Below are 21,260 nucleotides of genomic sequence, written 5' to 3' on the forward strand. Positions count from 1 at the left end.
AGAAAATAAACAAATGGGACTACATCAAAATAAAAAGCTTTTTCACAGCAAAGGAAACCATCAATAAAACAAGAAAGCCCACTGCATGGAAGAACATATTTGCCAATGATATCAACGATAAGGGTTTAATCTCCAACATTTACAGAGAACTCATACAACTTAACAAAAAGAAGATAAACAACCCAATCAAAAAATGGGCAACTGATCTAAATAGACACTTTTCAAAAGAAGACACAAGGAAGGCCAAGAGACATATGAAAACCTGCTCAAAGTCACTAATCATCAGAGATATCCAAATCAAAACAACAATGCTGTACCATCTTACACCTGTCAGAAGGGCTATCATCAACAAATCAACAAATGACAAGTGCTGGCGCGGATGCGGAGAAAAAGGAACCCTCGTGCACTGCTGGTTGGAATGCAGACTGGTGCAGCCACTGTGGAGAACAGTATGGAGTTTCCTCAAAAAACTAAAAATGGAACTCCCATTTGACCCAGTGATTCCACTTCTAGGAATATATCCCAAGAAACTAGAAACACCAATCATAAAGGACATATGCACCCCTATGTTCATAGCAGCACAATTCACCATAGCTAAGATTTGGAAACAGCCTAAATGCCCATCAGCAGATGAGTGGATTAAAAAACTGTGGTACATCTACACAATGGAATACTACGCTGAGGTTAAAAAGAAGGAGTTCCTACCATTTGCAACAACATGGATGGAGATGGAGAGCATTATGCTAAGTGAAATAAGCCAGGCAGAGAAAGATAAATATCACATGATCTCACTCATTTGTGGAATATAATGAACAGCATACAGTGATGAACAAGAACAGATCCAGAGACTGAGAAACATCGATCAGAACCTCAAACCTCAGGGAAGGAGGGGGTTGGTGGGAGTAAGGGGGAGAGATCAACCAAGGGACTTGTGTGCATGCATATGAGTCTAATCAATGGATGCAGACAACAGGGGGGTGGGGCATGAGTCGGGGGTGGGGAGTAATGGAGGAATAAGGACACATATGTAAAAAAAATAATAAAAACAATAAAAAAATAAAATAGAAAAGAAATTGTGAGGTAACCAGAACCCTAAAAACGCCCGAGTACCTCTTTCTTGCCATGCTAGCAGTCATCAGCTGTATGGTAATATTACCTGGGGCAAATGGGGAAGTATTTTGGACTTACGTTCCTGACCCTTCATGGGTAAGAGCCCTCACGTGGGCTGATCCCCCACCTAATGTAGTCACCAATAATACCAAACACCTTGGTCATCCAGGAGGACCATGGGTAGGGCAAGGAAGTATAATTACACAGGGATCGCCACCCAGCTTCCCTTTTGTATGACACAAAATCAAACCACTGCTCCTTTGTGTGTAAAATTAAAGAGAAGTTTCTGGCTTGCATGGACACCAAAGGAAGGGACTATCACTACTTGCTCCTGGGAGAGGTGCAGAAAATGTAACTAAGACCTTGTCTATACAAAAAGAAATTGACAGCCAGTTTGAAATGGAATTGCCATGGCCTAGAGCAAAGAATATCCTTACATGATATTATTCTACAATGTCATTATAATTTTTCCCAGATTTGTATTACCCCCATTACCTATAATAGTACCTTGCACCCTTGGGAATCAATAAAAAATCATCTTTTTGGTGCTTGGAGACAAAGGTAACACATCTCTTGATATTTTAGAATCACAACAGCATAATGTACAATTATCCCAAACAAACTTACAAACTAATTCTTTGAATGTCTGGCAGTAATTTTAAAAGGACATGAAAGGATTTAATCCCTTCCACTGTGTAGAGGGCCCCCTGGGAAGGCACCTGAGCATTCTATATTGGCCCCTCTTGCCCTTTTGGCCAAGAGGGACCCTCTTCTCACAATCCAACTGCCCACAGCTGTTGCCTGAGCTTTCTATTCATGCTGAGGTTGAAGCCTCGTGGTGGCTGGTACCATGGATCTGTCTCTCGCCTAGTGGGGTGAGCTGGGCCCTCCCTGGAGAAGAAACCTGGGTTCCCCAAGATATGTGACCAGTGCCAGGGCCCCGCCAGCAGGCGAGGGGATCCCAAGGCAAGTGCTGGGCATAGGCTACCAAGGAGACAGAACTGAACCTCACATCACCCTGCTTGGCCCCGGAGGATGGCTGGTTAGCCAGAGATGGGTAAGATTCCTCAGGGAAGGAACAACCTAAGAAAGGCACAGTCGCAGAGGGGCCATCAGAAGAGAACTTGGGGGTCAACAGACCCTCACCCCCCCAACTATGTAGGGGCCTGAACCCTCACCCCTTCTGAGGGAGGTCTCCTGCCCCCAGGGCTACTTCGCTTCCCATGCCCAGCTCAAATCGGGACCCAGGTAACAGACAGAGACTTGGCCGACAGCAGCTGCCCTCTCACTGCAAGAAGACTTGTTTGAGTTGTCTTGTACCCATGGTGTGGGGAAGTGGGTTTTTTTGATATCTAAATCCAGCCTAGAACCAGGAATGCTTAGGGCCTACTCAAGAAGGCAAATAATCCTTTCCACTAATATTTACAGGGTAAAATAAGATTGTTATTAGAGTATTAAATTTGACAGTAAAATAGTAGTCAAGTTCTCAAACTAATTTAAATTGGCTAATTGAAATAAGCGAATATTCTAGAAAAATTAATGGTACTGGACAAAAAGCTGTTCCTAAAGTGTTAACTAAAATTTTTATTGGTAGTTCATCTCATGGTAAAATTGCATAACATGTAATGAACCTAAAACAGTCATATTTTAGTGCAAAAAATTAAAATTTAAAAGCTAACAAGACTACATTATAAAATTTCCAAAAGCCTCCTAATATTTAAATCAAAAAAGGGGGGATAGTAGAAGAATATCATGTAAGGAAAAATATCCTGTAAGTAAATTACATCTAGAAAATTTTTACTTTAGAAAATTAATTTTCATTTGTAATGCTAATAGCACGACACCCATAAAAAACACACATGGTGTCAAAACAAGCCAAAGGAAAATCGTTTGAGCAAAAAAATGAAAAAGGTTCCCAAGTCAAATTTATAGAAAAGATTCCTTTATTAACTTTTGGTTGAGAATATGTTTGTATATTTTCAGAAAACAACTCTGAGACCATGTGGATTCCTGCAACAGAGAGGAATTGACAGGACTGCTCCAGCCATGAAGACAGAAGAGAAACAGTCCAGAGATGGAAGACGCTGACGACGCCTTGCCATACTAGCAGTCAGCAGCTGTGCGTCGCTGCAGGTTGCCCAGGACCAAACCAGAGAGGGTCGGACCTGCATTACCACCATTTGTCCACCATCCAGAACTGAAATATCATTGCTGACATGTACACATAAGGAACTGTTTGACATTGAAATTGGGACTCAAAGAACTGTTGGCCCAGAAAGAAACTCACTACAGACTGATTCATTTGCCTCTCAGCATAACCATTATTGCTTGTCTCATTTTCGGTTTTTTAAGTGTATTTCTAGTATCACATAATCTCGCTCATCTAGGGGAAATGATGAGCAACATAAACTGATAAACAAAAACAGACCCGGAGACAGGGAAGCATTGATCAGACTGTCAAACCTCAGAGGGAAGGTAGGGGAGGGTGGGGGTAAGGGAGAGAGATCAACCAAAGGACTTGTGCGCATGCATATAAGCCTAACCAGCGGTCATGGACAACAGGGGGGTGGGGGCATGCGTGGGGTGGGGTTTGGGATGGGAATGGGGGAATGAGGACAAATATGTGATACCTTAATCAATAAATAATTTTTTTAAAAAAATAGTACAGGACATTACGATTAAGTGCAATAATCACAAGTTACCCCAAATGGTTAAGCTTTCCACATATATGAACTGACCAAGTACCTAAAGTTTCTTTGGCAACCAGATGTCATTAAAAAAAATCTAACCATCTGGAATGGAGCTCTCAAAAATATTAAACATTTCCCTGGCTGCTGAGCCAGAGTTTACTATTTGAATAAAATAATTTCATAGATGATTCTGACAATCTAGTCATTGCGACATAAGTTGCTGGTATTACAAAGGTGGTGGGTGACAGACAGAGGGAAAATGAATACGGACTCCAAGAGGGGTCCTAGAAATTAAAATCTTAAAATGTCACAGATGCCAGTGTACTTTTGAGTCCTTTGCTACTTTCTAGAGAAGCTAGTAAGAAGGATCGTGTAATAATGTGACTCTACACACAGTATAACATGAATTACAAAGTCAAAGCCTGAAGGAGGCTTCTCACCAGGGATCTTCTCTCTTCCCAAGAAATCCTCATCACCTTTTTTATGTTAAGCACATCATGCCTTGTAAGTTGCCTTCAAAATAGTATCTATTATGTTTGTATGACAAATATATCATGTGACATGCCAACTTCAAGCCATTCTTGTATTTCACAATCCATTCACTGCCGTGGCATGAATTGTGAGTAATCATTACCATTTTAAAGATCGGTACTAGAGAATTTTGGGGAGGTTTTTCCCAGCACCTCCAGCAAAGCTGACATAATAGAGTAACAAATCAAAATCTTCTTTATGTCTAGAAAAATGTCAAATACTAAGGTGTTTTTTTCATTAACTTAGAAGAATAAACAACATAAGTGTTTATCTTATAATAATAGGAAGAAAGACATACAAGCTAATGGTAGGGCCAAAACTGCTATTTTAGAGAAGTTGGGAAAAGTCTCTCTGAAGAGGTGGCATTTGAGCAGAAGCCTGAAGAAGGGATCGCACAGGGCTATGTAGGCATGGAAGACTTTGGATTTTGTTTTAAGTGGGCCAGGAAGTTATTGGTAGGGGAGCAGAGAAATAACAAGTTCTGACTTAGGTCAGATCACTATAGCTGTCATATAGAGAACTGAATGCAGAAAAGCAGAGCAAGAAATGAGACGCCACTTCATGGTGTGTTTGGAATACTGACCCCCCAAAAAACTGTCTGTGTCCTAATCTCCACAACAGTAATTTTGCTACTGTTATGAATCGTAATGTAAATATCTGTGTTTTCCGATGGTCTTAGGCGACCCTGCTAGCGATTCTCAACCTGTGGGTCATGACCCACAGGTTGAGAACCGCTGCTGTAGAGCCTAAGACCATCGGAAAACACAGATATTTACATTACGATTCATTAACAGTAGCAAAATTACAGTTATGAAGTAGCAACAAAAATAATTTTATGGTTGGGGGTCACCACAACATGAGGAACTGTATTGAAGGGTCGTGGCATTAGAAAGGTTGAGAACCACTGCAAGTCTAAAGGAAGGGAGCCTTCCTGGCCAAGTCAGAAAGGTGATGCAAGGACTCCACCCTCTATTGCACAGCCAGCAAGAAAACAGGATCTCAGTCTGACAACCACAAGAAACATGCAGTTCCTTGAAACAACCCAAATAATCAAGGAAATGGGTTCTCTCTTGGAGTAACTTAGCTGACATGTTGATTTTAGCCTGGTGAGAGCCACACCAGACTTCTGACCTAAGAAAATAAAACTGCCTTGTTTTTAGTCACTAAAATTGTAGGAATTTGCAGTGACAGCAACAGGAAACTAACACAAGTGGTCAGGGCAACAAGAAAAGACAAGTAGCTTCCACTAGGGTGGTAGCTACAAAAAGGTTATGGTCAACAGAGATGCCCAGAGGAAGGTCTGGAGCAGGATATTAAAGAATTTTGTTAAAAATGTTACCAAATTCAGAGATCATTCTGTAAAGCCATCACTGCAGCAAGGGAAGCTAGCCAGCCGAGAACATTCAAACTACCAGGGGTCCTCTGCCCTCAGTGCATACACCAAGCATGCATCACACAACCACAGCTCTTCTAACCTGAGGGGCAATGGAAACATGGGAAATGCAAGTCTACCAAGACACTTTATGGAAAAATAACAGCTACAATGACGACGACTGAAATGCATCTTTTGACACATAAAACCTGGTACTTCCCCTTATTTGCTCTGACTGTCTGAAAGGTCATCAAATCTATATTCATTATTCAGCAGCAGAAAGCCTTTTCCTCCTTTCTGTGTCTTGTTCATTTTATAGTAGTTTTAACTTGGAGCCTCCTCTAATCCTTTTCTCAAGTAGGTAGATACAAAACACAAATTAAGACAGCAGAATTGCAATATTTGGTTTTCTAGTGCACACAGATTATTTCATTTTCAGCTGCAAATGAAAAAAATTAGGGTAAAAAAACTAAAATTAAAAATAATACACAGATGCACACACAAAACAAATCCACTAAGTTTCTCTCAAGTATTTGTTCTATTAGAATCAAGCTGGGTAGGAGTTAATTTTAATAACATTTTTAAAGAGACACTATTGTTAAATAGTGATTTAAAAAAACAATAGAAATCAATTAGCTTTTCACAAGTGTACTGCATCAGAACCTGCCAACTAATAACAATATTTGATAAGTTCAAAAGAATCAAAATGGGTAACTCTAATGCTGGGAAGACTCTCAGTAAACTGACAATCTCACAGAACTAGTGTGAAACAATCTTCAATGGAAAAAATTCACAAGGCAGCTCATGCCACCATGTTTTCCTGTCTGCAGATTCTACTGTGGCTTTTTCCCAGGGCCTAGGCCAAGGGTTGGCATACTATGGCCTGTGGGCCAGATACCTATCTGCTTGTGCATGTGAAGTTTTATTGGCTTACATATTGTCTATGGCTGCTTTTGCACTACCAAGACAGAGTTAAATAGTTGTTATAGAAACTATTTGACATGCAAAGCTAAAATTATTTACTCTAACTGCCCTTTAAAAAAGCATTTACCAAACCATGCTCTAGATTCTAGGTCCTAGAGATCCTCATTAATAAAGATAAATAATTCTTCTTGTTAAAAAGAAAAATTATCACCCTAGCCAGTTTAGCTCAGTGGATAGAAAGTCGGCCTGCGGACTGAAGGATCCCAGGTTCAATTCCGGCCAAGTGCACATGCCCAGTTGCGGGCTTGATCCCCAGTGTGGGACGTGCAAGAGGCAGCCGATCAATGATTCTCTCTCATCATTGATGTTTCTCTCTCTCTCTCCCTCTCCCTTCATCTCTGAAATCAATAAAAATATATTTTGAAAAAGAAAAACTATCTACCAGTATAGGTGGATGCTGACCTGGTGGTCTGAAAATAATTCCCAGAAAGCAAAATGTAGACACTAAAGTAGCCACATTTTTAGGTACTATTCAGAAAAGTGAACAAAAATAATTATTATGTTAGCTACTTATGTCTATGAAGCATTAATAATATTATGTCAAGATTTATAATAGCTTTATGTGTATATGTATTATGTGTATATGTATATACATTATATATAACAAGGAAGACAAAAAATAGTCTGGTTTTTAAAATTATGCTTTGCACAAATCAAACTAGAGCTAATTCTGAAAATTCAAATTGTTCAAAGGATATGTAATCCTGAGTATGTAGTTATATTGCAGGTTCTCCCTCCCAACCTGTATTACATATCCTATCTAATAAAAAAGTAATATGCAAATTAACCATCACTCTGCTACACCCACAAGCCACGCCCACCAGCCAATCAGGAGCAAATATGCAAATAAACCCAACCAAGATGGCTACGGCCACAGAGAGCAGGAGGGAGGCTTGGGTTTCCCTGGCAATGGAGGAAGCCAAGCTTTCCACCTTCCCTTGCCTGCCTAGGCCTCCACTCAAGGCTACAAAGTTTCAATGACAGAAGATACATAAATCCAAACAGAAATGGCGGCAGCACGGAGCTGGAAAGAGCAGGAGGCTAGGGTTGCCCCCAGTGATGGAGGAAGCCAAGTTTTCCAGACACCCTGGCCGGCCCAGGCCTCGCTTAAGGCTACAAAGTTTCAATTATAGAAGATACATAAATCCCAGCAGAAATAGCTGCCACCACGGAGCAAGCAGAAGGCTTGGTTCCGCTCAAGGCTACAAAGTTTCAATTGTAGAAGATAAATAAACCCCAGATCCCAGGGCCTCTGCTTAGGTTGCCAGGGGGCGTGGCCGGCCTGCAAACCACCACAGGCCCCTCGCCCAGACCACCCCACGCCCCAAGGGAACCCCCACCCTGATCCGGGACATCCTTCAGGGCAAACCAGCTGGCCCCCACCCATGCACCAGGCCTCTATCCTATCTAATAAAAGAGTAATATGCAGATTGACCATCACTCCAACACACAAGATGGCTGCCCCCATGTGGTCAAAGATCCTTCCCCCATGAGGACACAAGATGGCCACCACAAGATGGCCAGCAAGGGAGGGCAGTTGGGGGCAATCAAGCCTGCAGGGGAGGGCAGTTAGGGGTGACCAAGCCGGCAGGGAAAGGCAGTTGGGAGGGACCCAGGCCTGCAGGGGAGAGCAGTTGGGGGGGGACCAGGCCTGCAGGGGAGGGCAGTTAGGGGTGACCAGGGCTGCAGGGGAGGGCAGTTAGGGGTGACCAGGCCTGCAGGGGAGGGCAGTTAGGGGTGACCAGGCCTGCAGGGGAGGGCAGTTAGGGGCAAAAAGGCTGGCAGGGGAGCAGTTAGGCATCAATCAGGCTGGCAGGGGAGTGGTTAGGGGGTTATCAGGCTGGCAGGCAGAAGCAATCAGGGCAATAGGGGCAATCAGGAAGGCAGGCAAGTGAGCAGTTGGGAGCCAGCAGTCCTGGATTGTGATAGGGATGTCCGGCTGCCCGTTTAGGCCCAATCCCACCGAGATCAGGCTTAAACGGGCAGTTGGACATCCCTCGAGGGGTCCCAGATTGGAGAGGGTGTAGGCTGGGCTGAGGGACACCCCCCTCATGCACGAATTTCATGCACTGGGCCTCTAGTAGGAAGATAAAGCTAGGAAAAAATAAAACACTAACAATTGGAAAAGACTCATTTTTGTGCTTTTCCCTTTCTCCACACAAAAAATACAGGGGTCCCTGGACTCAATATCTACCCCATGTTCTTCCCAGGTGTTTTATGTCACCAACCTCACGAAGGGGTTCCTTCCAGATCTCCCAAAGTTCTCTATCCATACAAAGGACCCAAGGATTTCCCAGAAAATTTATTGGAATAACCTAAAACCTATCTTAATTTAGTGTTAAGCTCTCCCATGTCATATTTTCCATTTCAAAGATTAACCACCTCATGCTCCATAAACCAGCCAGGTTCCAAAACAGACACTGTCACACCCCAGGTGTTGAAGCAATAAATAAAGAGAATTAACTTCAACAAACAGGCTACTGAAAGGAATGGCTGGCAGTAGGGCACAGAACAGCTCCTTTGTGGAGAACCACGGGAGCCACTCTCACAGTAGAATTTCCTATCTTTGGAGAAACATACAGATCACATCTTTCAACCTTCCAAATTCTAGCTGTGCCCTCTAGGAGCTTGCCACCTCTCACAGTGCCCCGAGCTCTACTGCTTAGGAAGACATGTTGCCACCAGTAACTTGGCAATTACCTTTATTCATAAAGCATGAGAAGAATGGGTAAACAAAATGGTGAAAATGGAACAAACTATTATGGAATAGACAAAAACAAAAGCACCTGCCCAAAGAGAAGCTAAAATATTGAAACATTGACTTTTTCCTAAAGATCATGTTCCTCAGGCCTGGGGACCTAACTGAGATGGGCTTTAGTCCCTAGGAAGTCTATTTCTCTGGTTCAACCTTTAAGTACCACATCTGTGGGAGTTAAATCATTCTAGTCATTTTTCCTCATTTTTCACAAACTCCAAAGAAACTGTTCTATACTTGGTCTCATTCTGAAATTGTTATTTCAAAGTAAGTTTCGTACCTTAATTGAAGCAATATGGAGCAAAGTCTCGCCCTTATGATTTCTTTTCACAGTCGTAAGGTTACCGGGTGTCAGTTTCATAGCTGAGGGGCTGGACAGCATTCGCCCGTAATTTGTACTATTCAGTGTAGAAGGTGGTGTACCTGGTGAGGAGCTCATGGATTCATCTAATATCGTTCTGGTTTTCCTCCTTACTCTGTCTCCAACTTTAAGTTTGCTTGAAGGCTGCAAAGAAGACCCAGGCAATGGGATGTTTTCTGAGAGCCCTGTTTGCTTATCAAAATTTTCCCTGGTGCTTGGAACGCTGCTTCTACATCTCTTAGAAATGGGATTGGAAAGTCTCCTGTGACGCCCACGTTTTCCATTCTTAGATGAAAGATCATTTTCACAGAGATTCTTCTCAGGAATCATGACTTCATTCCTGCTCTCAATTTCTGGAGACTCTATTTGCTCAGCCAATGGTAAAGAGACTTCGGCTAAATTTCCAAAACATTCATCTTCTGCCACAGAGCCACTTGCTAATAAGTCTATTTCACCATTTCTCTGAGGACTAGCATTAGCAGATGGTTGGACAGAGAAAGATACCACCTTTTCCTTAAATTTCTCTTTGGAGTTAAGTTGACCATCTTTTTTGTCTGCCTCTAAATTCCACACTTGGTTGATTTTAGTTAAAGTTTTCTTTTTCTGTTTTTTTCCAGACCTTGTAGAAGCCTTTTTAGCCCTCGCAGAAGAGTCTACTGGAGGACTCATAGAAACATATTCATACGTCGAGGCCTGCTGAGCATTTTCATCATTTATCACTTGAGGCTGAGTTTGTACTGAAACTTTACTTACAACATATCTGACCTTCTTACTTCGAGGACTAAACCACATTTTTATTGAATTCTTCTTACTTTCTGCATGATTAAATAAACTTTTCCTAGATGTTTCTTCTTTTAAATCTGATAGAAAAAAAGAAAAGAAATCTGTCACATGAACTTAATCTCTCTCAGCTTGAGCTCCCACAGAATATTGTTTATGGTTTTCCTAAAGTGTATCACCTTTAATTTATGTACCCCTTTCTCCTGTCCTAGACTATGAACTCCGTAAGCAGAGATATTTGGACATTCAAACAAATGTTCACAGAATCCTACGTTAGTCCTGACAGTGTTCTAGGGACTGGAGAAGAAAACAGGGAACTTATATTCCACTGGGGATGACCAGAAAATATGAATAAATAAGTAGTGCATACAGTATGCTGGTGGTTATAAGAGCCATATATTAAATATATAATTGATATATTTAATAAATAAATAATCTAAAGAGAGGAAAGCCAATGATAACTTACTACTAAGAACTGGTAACATCCACTGTATAGGAAATAAACATGTCATATTACTAAGGTGTTACATAAAGTTGTCAAGTGTGCTTATTCTTGATTTCTTTACAACTTTCTCATGTCTTAAAATATTAGCGAGAAAAAGGAAATTATGAAATATTTTAATTCCTTTTAGACATTTTTTCTTCACACAGAACACTTACTAGTTTATCAGTTCAAAATTAATAATACATTATAAAATTAGTAAACTAAAATCTAATTCAAAATTAATTCTTCTATTTTTTACCTGTTTCTTGAGTATAAAACTACTATCTTTACAATCAGATCTGCCAAAAACAAGTTTATAAAAAAGAAAGAAAAAAGGTGGATTATGAAAAACAAATAGTGTATATCTCAGTAGAAATTACAGAGATATGATCCCTGCCTAGCAAAGGAGTTCTATCAAACTCTACCCCACTCCAAAGAAGCATCCCTTCCTCCTGGTGGAAAAATGGCAGAACTACACTGGAAAGACTAACTGATAAACCCAGCTGAAGCAAGAATGTGTATGTGAGTAAGGGCAGACCCTCTGACATCCTTATAATGTCCTAGCAGCTAGGACCCAGCTGAACAGCACCTGGTCCACCAAGGGTTATTAGAACAGGACCTTGGAAATCAAAACAGAAGAATGAAACATCCATTCACAAAGAGACTGAATTTCTAAATTCAACAAGGTCTTTCCTCTGCAGTGATAAGTAGATTTCAAACTAAGTCACGTCTGATACAATCTCACGTCTAGAGGAAAGGTCAAAAGGAAATGTTACCAGGATTAGTTTTTAAGAAAGACTCATGATTACAAAGACTAAATAGAGGTTAATCCACTGGTAGTCTGTAAGATCTTGTATTTAATTTTTTAAAATTTATTTTAAACATAGATAATGACATTTTCAACTAAAAAGTCAAATCCTGAAGTCTCAATGCTTATAAAACTTACTGTAGAATTAGACATTTAATAAAAAATTAAGGCTTGTAAGTAGTAGCAACATACCCAATTGACTAAAAAATTCTAAATCTAAAAAGACAACAAATTTCACTCAGGTATACGTATTTCTTATCTTATAAAGCAATAAGTGAAAACAGCATATATTCATGTAATTTATAGACACACTATTTCACTAGTCATCCAGTAGTACTACATTTACTCAGAATTATTTTAATTGTGTATCTTGTCCTACCTAAGCAAGGACCACAACATGTACGTTGTAAATTCTGGGCTTTACACAGCATATAACAGTTAAAACGATAAAAAGCAAAACCCTCACCACTCCTAGAACATCAACCACACTATTGACAGCTGCAACAGTTCATATGGGTTAATGCTTCTAAGCATAAAAAATTATTATATTCATTTCATGAAGAAAAACACATAGTCCTTCCTCTACATAGTAAACCTCATAATGATGGCATTTAAAAGAATTCTATTCTCTGAATTTAAACATTTCTGAGTACTCCTAACTATCCAGGAACAGAGATGCACATGTGGCCAAGGAGCTGCTCAGCCAAGTTTATTCTTAAAATTTAATAATAAACTATAGAAAAGGCAAGCAATTAGCAAATGTGATTCAGCTATCATTAATCTACATCAAAGGATTATAATGATGAACACTGTGTGCCTTTCAAATGATCCTATTGTGGGTTTCGCAACAGAAGTTGAGAAATCTCGTTGACAAACTAGCCCCTTATTAAAAATCAAAGGAAAGTACTTTGCTACCATCTGTCCAACATTAACGCCTTCAATGAAGAATGATTATTTTGTAAGTTAAGAAGTATTCAGTTCTACCTAAAAAATAAAAACACAGCTATTCAAATGCTCATCTTTATCTATTATAAGTCACAGCATATATGAAACACTATGTAATTCGCCACAGAGAGACCACCCTCTCTCCTGAAACCAGAAAATAAAGTTGTGATCCTATGAAAGCATAATCACAATTTTTTTTAATGTCACCAACACCAACATATATTTCACAGAACCTGACCAGCACCTGCAAGGTCTGATTTAATATGACAGGGCCAAGAGAAAATAAAAATTTTTAAACCTAACTCCATTAGTAGAAAGCAGATTATGTTATAAAGAATAAGATAAAATTATCCATAAATGCTTGTCAGAAAAATTTATGACAGTCTCTTCGCTTTAAAATACACTGAACCGAGAAAAATTTATTCAACTATTTAGAAGCTGATTTTAGAGAGTATTACTGTAAATCAGGCTGCTTTATCTCCAGTGTATACCATATACTATGTCCCTGACTTGACAGGTTCTTCCTAATTATCCACCTTAATTACAGTGATTATATATTTTATAGTAAGTGCAAATAACAAGGTTCATTTGGAAGATAAATTGTGAACCACAGGTTAAAAAAAATAGAGAAAATGTGGAAGAAGTCCAACCATTCCACCTAATTCACCTTCAACATTAGACCAGTTATCCATATGATTTTGGAGCTAGACCTTAGGAATTATTTAATCTAATACCCTTATTTTATGAGGAGATCATTTCCAATATCCTCATTATTTGACCCAACTATTATTTATCTCTACCTACTCACCTCACTCACCTTCCACCACTTTAAGCACTTGCTAGCTAAACTAACATAAAGGTACTACATAAAATATATTGAATAGGTAAACTATAAATAAACACTCTCAATTGCCCTTTCAAGCCTAGTTTGTTTTAAGGGACATCGATAGGAAAGGTTGATGACAATTTAATTTACAATAAGTAGAAAAAGCTTCATCATGGAAATGAGAACTGGATTAGAAATGTATATTTCAGATAGCATTTATATTTCAGATAGAATTTATATTTATCATCTTCTATAAAACTAGCAAAGAAGAATGTTAGGACTATAAATTGAATTGTTGAAAGCACAACCTAAGAATTTGTTTTAAAATTGTTTTGTTTTGATTAAGTTTAGTGTCTGGGATATGAGTGAAGTCTTAACACTGCCAATTTTTCTCCAACCCAATTCAACAAACTTAATGAACACCTATACTTCTAACAAAAGCAATGTGCTAAAGGACAAAACAAACAGCAAGAAACTTACAATCTGACTGTCCGGCTTAACCTAGGTCCTTAATTTCCTTATCTACAGAATAAAGGGATTAAAGATAACCTTAGCTCCTAAAATTCTGCTTATATATTACGCAAACTATGAAATTTCAATTCATCATAAAGTAAGTAATGTAAAAGCTAGCACTACTAAAGTCTGGTAAGGACTGAAGTAATTATTCATTATATATTAAAACAAACACAAAATGGCCTTCAGAAAACTAATCACCCTAATTTTTTCCCCAAGTTCCACCTCTACTCTCAGATGAGAAAGATGGCATTCTGAATGGCCTCAGATCCCACACAAAAACTTGTTTCTAAACTCAATAATTTTCCTAAATATCTTTTTAAATGATGAAATATGAAGCCATTTCACAATCACGGTCCACAAAAGATGAAAACCATACTGATAATTCAAACATCACTAATCAAGGTAAAATTTCTGGAGAAGTCCTCTATCTTACTTTTCTTTGCACCCATGGTATGCCAGGCTCCATAATTTACCACTCCTCAAGGGTTACTCTGTCACCATTAAAAATGTCACATAGCTGTTATGGGTTAAATTGTGTCCCTCCTAAAATTCATATAAAGAAATCCGACCCACAGCACCTCCAGATGTGACCTTATTTGGAAACAGGATCATTACACATGTAATTAGCGATAATGCTCAGGGTGGGACTTGAATGCAGTATGACTGGTGTCCTTTTTAAAAGGGGAAATCTGACCCAAACTTCGAGAACAACATGTGAATATGAAGACCACCATCTGCAAACCAAGGAGAAAGGCCTGGAACTCATCCTACCCTCACAGACCCTGAAGGAACCAATCTTACCTACATCTTGATTTTGGACTAGCCTGCAGACCTGGGAGATAAGGACTTCCTGTCCTTTCAAACCCCCGGGCCCATGTGCGGTGTGCTCCTTCCTTATGGCAGCCCCAGCAAGCTAGTATCACTATAGGAGCACTAATAATCACTACACAGCAACTGGAGAAGAATCAAATCAAATCATCATGACAGACACAAATCTCGCAGCAGCACCCCAAACTTCCATCTTGGCCAATATTCCTAACAGACCACACATCTTTAAGAATCTCATGAAAACCACTTTCACAGAGACAGTAACATTTTTCACATTGTATAATTAACTCAAGAGGCTCACTAATCCTTCCCCTCCACCCCCATCACTGCCAAAGATGCACAGACTCTTGATTAAGGACTCCTGCTTTAATCAATGTTGGGGAGGGGGGTACCAGATCAACACTAATCTCTCTAATCAGAAAATAAACACTATTAATACTGTCTGAATAAGAAGGAAAAGAATACAGACGAATTTAATAATAAAACTTTTCCTCATTGTGCTCAAGAGATTTATAACACAGCATTTTTTTCAAAAAGGTAAGTACTTTTAAAAATGTGTATGTGTATAATTACATCTCCAAGTCAGTAAAATGTTATCACTATAGTACATTTTATCATAAAAGAATAGAGTAATAATCAGATAACTAGATGAAGAAAACTTTTTGTAGTTAACTATGATTTTAATTCTTAAAAATATGGACCTAGTCAATAAGACTCAGTATTTGCCTCATTTATTTATTTTGCCAAATCACTTCACCATTAATAGTTGACAGTGACACATCATGTAGGAAAATGAAGATCAAAAGATTTTAAAAGAGAAATCCAGCCCTTTCATATGTGCATTATCAATCGTGGCATTCTGCCAGCCAAGAATAGGTTCTCCTATAAAGGAACACACGCTAAAAGGAAGTGATCTGGTCAATAAAAAGACAATTCCCATATCTAAGAAGATTCAAAACACTACTTTCTTTCCACAGCTAATTAGTTCTCAGCAGAAAGCACAATGGGAAGATACATAGTTAATACACAGAGTCTAAGAACAATTTGAAAAACATTAACCCCCATTTACATAGAAAAAAAAGGGAATATTAGATTTTTGCTCTTCAAAAATGTGCTCATTTAATTAATTCAGTCTAGAAATGTGATCCATGGAAGGAGGTTGTATTCTAACTTGTAAAAGTGTATTTAAGTGCATTTAAGGATAAAATCACTACTCTACACATATTACACAGACATGATTATAACTGAAAAAGCAGGCAGTGGAAGTAGTAAAAGAAAGTCTGGACTGACAATCAGAAGAAATGGACTGTTCCTCCTGCTTTTGGTACTAACTACATGTGTAACTTTAGACAAGATCATTTAACCTCTGTGGCCCTTGGTTTCTCATCTATAAAAAAGGAGTGAGACTTAATTACCTCCAAGGTATCTGTCACTCAAAATAATTCCAAACACTATAAATCTGAAAATCTGAAACACACCATTCAGAGTTCCTGATAGCTCTTTTACACACTTCATGTGATCAACAGTTCATCGGTGACCTAAATAAGGGAGACAGTGCCAGTGCTCACCTGAAAGCTCATTCTCATGCAGCAAATTCCGAAGCTTACTACAAAGCTGGATCATGCTGTCCAACTGCCTGTTTATCTTCACATCTTGTATCCAGGCTGGAGTATTACACACTGGACATTCGGTTCCAAGGCAGTCACTTACACAGTTACTGAAAAAGAATTTTAAAAATATATGTAATTATCAACGCACTCAGCAGAATCTGAATTCCAATAAATAATGGCTGTTTGAATTTTTTAATTTGACAATCTAAGGGAAAAGTGGTCAGTGCCCCTAACTAAAAGTCAGGTATTGCATGTTTTAAAATTCTTGCAGTATACTGGTTAAAAGTCGGTGGGATATATCAAAACCATCTTTTATTTATTTGCTATTTTTATTTTTTTTAATTTATCTTTATTGTGGTAAGTATTACAGATGTCCCCTTTGTTTTGTTTTTGTTTTTTTCCCATTGACCCCTCCACTCCGCACCCATTACTCCGAGGCCTTCACCACTCTATTGTCTGTGTATCAAAACCTTCTTTTAAAAGTGCATGGTATTTGTGGCATTGATCAGCACTTACACAACTCCAAATCTGCAAAGAATGGAACAGCTACCCTAATTCTGGGCACCATAGAATCCAAATGAACCAAAACTGTTCTGAATTGTTTCTTTCCTATGTTTATGTCACTTAAAGATGACATTTTCTTTTAAGATGTTCTCATGCCTCTCTTAATCTTTCATTGGCCATTTTATGTCACAGACCCCTTTAGAATCCAATTAAATGTACGTGTGGCTCTCTACTTCTCTCTTATACACACACACACTCACACACTCACACATGCATATATGCACTTTACACATAATTTCATGGAGTCTGTTATGTTTCAGCAGTTTGTCACTAATCTATTATGCACAGTGAAACAAATTAAATCTGCTTGCTAGAGTAGAAACAGGGAGTGGGCATCGTTTCATAATAGGATCATGGGAGGCCTTTTGGAAGAGGTGACATTTGAGCTGAAGTGTAACTGATGAAGTTACCTCACACATATTTGGCAAAAATATGTTCCAGGTGAAAGAACTAGCATGTGCAAAAGTCCTGGGCCAGGAGTGAGATTGATGCTTCATGAACTGAGAGGAGGTGGCTGTAACTCGGTAAGCCAAAGGGAAGTGTGGTCCAAGAAGGGAGCAGAAACTAGGTCCCATCCATGGTCTGTAGACCTTAGTGCAAAGTTTGGGTTTCATTCTGAGTGTAACCGGAAGCCACTGAAAGATTTAAGGCAGGTAGCAGTATGGATGTGGTTTACACTTTAAGCGCACTGACAAGCATGAGGAAAGTGGGGGAAGGGACCACTTATGAACTTTGTGGAGAAATAATACGATGATGGCTTGGACTAAAGTGTAAACAGTAGTAAATACAGAAAAAAGTGAAAAAATTCAAGATTCAGAGCACATTTTGAGATGAAACTGACAGAACTTAATGATGTGGTACAAGGAAGAAAAAGAGCAATCAGGTATGACTTATGGTTTCTGCCTTAAGCAACTTTGCAGTCAGTAGTGTCACTTATTCCTATGAAGTTCACCAAGGCAGGAACAGGTTGAAGGGGATGATGGTCTACAGATCTGCTCTGAAAATACCAAATTTGAAATCCCTTTCATCCTCCAAATGGAGATATTAGGTAGGTGATAGGTACTACTTCCTACCCCATCTCCTGCCAGAAACACCCCACATAACAGATCCATGTTTCTAGCAACAAAATCGGGACCCCCGGCACAGCTGCTTCCCACACATCCCCAGCCCACTGAAGTCACAAAGCAAATTATTTTCCTATGTGCTTAAACTTCACATTGCAGTTTTCTTAGACCAGATAGTTCCATAGTCATAACTTGAAATAATTAAAAGATTGATTCAAAGGAGGCTATATAAACAAAGACATTTAGTCCTTAAAGTGATTTCTTCTGAATAAGAAACAGGATGAGATGAAAATCCAGTATTGTATAAGCCAGGGCTTTCATATTATAACATGGATATAATTTCACAGTAACTATTACAGCTTGAATTGTGTCCCCCAAAAAGTTTTACCTCCAGTATATGTGAATGTGATCTTATTTGAAAATAGGGTCTTTGCAGATAATCATGTTAAGATGAGATCACTAGGGTGAGCCCTAATACAATGACAGGTATACTTACAAAAAGGAGAGATTTGGACACAAGAGACAAACATGCCCACCATGTAAACATGAAAGCTAAGACCACAGTGATGTATCCACAAGCCAAGGAATGCCAAGGACTGCCAGATGCTGAAGTTTCTCCACCAGAATACAGGAAAGAAGGGTGTGACAGAGTCTCCCTCACAGCCCTCCGAAGAACCAACCCTACTGACACCTCGCTCTTGGACTTCTGGCCTCCAGAAGGGAGAGACAATACATTTCTATTGTTCTAAGCCACCCAGTTTTGGTGCTTTGTTATGGCAGCGCTAGGAAACTAACACAATTACTATAAGAACTAGACTTTAATAGTTTGGAAAGTCTAGATTCAAAACTAACTGGAAGAAAAAAAGAAGACATAGTTGAATTATATAATAGATATTAATTTTCCCCAAAATTTAGCAAAGCTGCTTATTAAACTTTATTAACTTTGATCAAGTAATCCTCTTAGAGCTTTGATTTCTTTCTTGTAAATTAAGATATTTGTAAGGGTCAAAATGAGATAATATAGAATTTACCTTGCAGTATAAGGTGGGATAAAAAATATTATTATCAATATGAATACATGACTATTACTTGTAAAAAGTATAGTTGCTACATAGGTATGCATTAATTATATATCTGATATATACAATATATAATATATCAAGCCATAACTACTTACCTACAGAATATGTGCTCACATCTTCCTAAACACACAGGATCCCTCAGAATATTAGTGCTGTTTGAAGAAAGGAAAACAATCAAGACTTAGTCACTTATAAATAAACAATTTATACCCAACATTTCATAAATCCAAGGCCCAACACTATTATATTTCTTTCTTTTCTCAAATCAGAAGATGTTAAGGATGTGGTCATCCTGATTAAATATTTTTAATCAGAGGCCCGGTGCATGACATTTGTGCACTTTGGGGGACAGGGGGTCCCCTCAGCCTGGCCTGCACCCTCTCACATTCTGGGACTCCTTGGGGGATGTCCAACTGCTGGCTTAGGCCCGCTCCCCGGCTTGCTGCTCCTTAGCAATGCCTCAGGGGCAGCTCCTGTGTTCAGCATCTGCCCCCTGGTGGTCAGTGCACCTCATAGCGACCGGTTGTTCTCCCATTTGGTCGATTTGCATATTAGGGTTTTATTGTATAGGATACCTGCTGAATTCAAATAACAACTACCAAATTCAGTACAAATTATAACTTTTTTTATAACATATACTGGGAAGTCAAAGAAAGGAGTAACTTTGTTCAGGCATCTCTAAACACTCTTAGACACTCAGGCATACAAATTTATAATGCCAGATAGGCCCCACAATCCACTGCTTCCTCGCCAACTCTCAGGCTATGAGTAACCATCATAAAAAGACAGAATGACATACAAATATATCTCTATAAATGTATGTGGTAGCTTCTTTATCTTTGTGCCGCTATCAAAATGATGTATTAGATGTGAGTAAACAAATAATACCCATGCTCCTCAATCCCATTAACCTTACTGCAGCCAAATGCTGTGAGCTTTTCACCACCTACTCATTCCTACCTCTTCACCCATAAGCATACCCTCCCCTTCCACACACCGATGAAAATATCTCCTTCAGTCATTTTCCTTCTTAACATGTGCTACCATATTAGTCCCTAGATCCCGCATTTTCTCTGGCTCCTAAAGTATTCTATTCTCATCATCATCATCACCTTCTCCCATTGCATACAAACATGCACAGATCATCTCTCCTTCAACCTAAAAAAAAGAAAAAAAAAATGCTTTCTTTAGATCGTGCCTCCCACTCTACTTTTTGACCAGCTCTCCCCTTCCCAAGTGCTTTAAAGGGCTCTATCCAGCTTAATCCATCTCCTTACCTTGCTAGCTCAAACTTCCCACTGCTGAAACTGCTCTCCAAAGCATTTTTGGTCCTCATTCTCTGTGACCTCTCTGTGAAATAACATTTACATCACCCTCTTTCCTGAAAGCTTTCCTTCCATTGAGCTTTATTTTTTTTATTTACCTGCCTATTTCAGCACTTCTCAACCTGCTGCTTCTCCTATCTATGAATGTAAGCCTACCCCCAGGATGCAGTCCACAGTCCATAGCTTTCTCTGACAATATTTGACTTGATGCCTTCATTCTTCTGTTTCTAACCTTAAATTTCCTTTCTAAGATGACTGTGAACCCTTTACCTATATATTATTGTCATAATTAGCTAGTTTATTAATATTAATAATAGAAAGAGAACAAAGGGGAGGCCAGACACTGTAAGCAGGGTCATCTGGGCAGCTTCACCAGGAAGCCACAACTCCATGCTCCCCAGGGAATCCCCAGTCCATTCCCTGCAGATCACTGGGGGAAGGAATTACACCAAGAGGGAGACCCATACATGCACCGAGAAGTCGGTGTGACAAAGGAGAGGTGCTTGTGTGTCAATCCAGCTTGGGAAAAAGACCATTGTCTAGATGGGTGAAGCCACACTGCAAGAGAGCAAAATCTTGGAAGGTTAAAAATCCCCAAAGAGTTTCCTCTCCCTTGCTTTCTGCT

At 39.2% G+C, this 21,260-nt stretch overlaps 1 protein-coding gene across 1 annotated transcript in view; it reads right to left on the bottom strand.

Annotated features, from left to right (window-relative positions):
• Positions 1 to 21,260, bottom strand: part of BARD1 (BRCA1 associated RING domain 1) — a gene marked incomplete at both ends in the record, with an annotated part of 76,514 nt that overhangs the window by 47,036 nt on the left and 8,218 nt on the right. The window contains 3 exons of the mRNA XM_080669390.1: positions 9,723 to 10,663; positions 16,559 to 16,707; positions 19,406 to 19,462. Coding sequence (XP_080525516.1) covers positions 9,723 to 10,663; positions 16,559 to 16,707; positions 19,406 to 19,462 — 1,147 coding nt within the window. The remainder of the gene's footprint in view (positions 1 to 9,722; positions 10,664 to 16,558; positions 16,708 to 19,405; positions 19,463 to 21,260) is intronic.

This window comes from Plecotus auritus, assembly GCF_963455305.1.
Source record: "Plecotus auritus genome assembly, chromosome: 5".
Lineage (NCBI taxonomy): Eukaryota > Metazoa > Chordata > Mammalia > Chiroptera > Vespertilionidae > Plecotus > Plecotus auritus.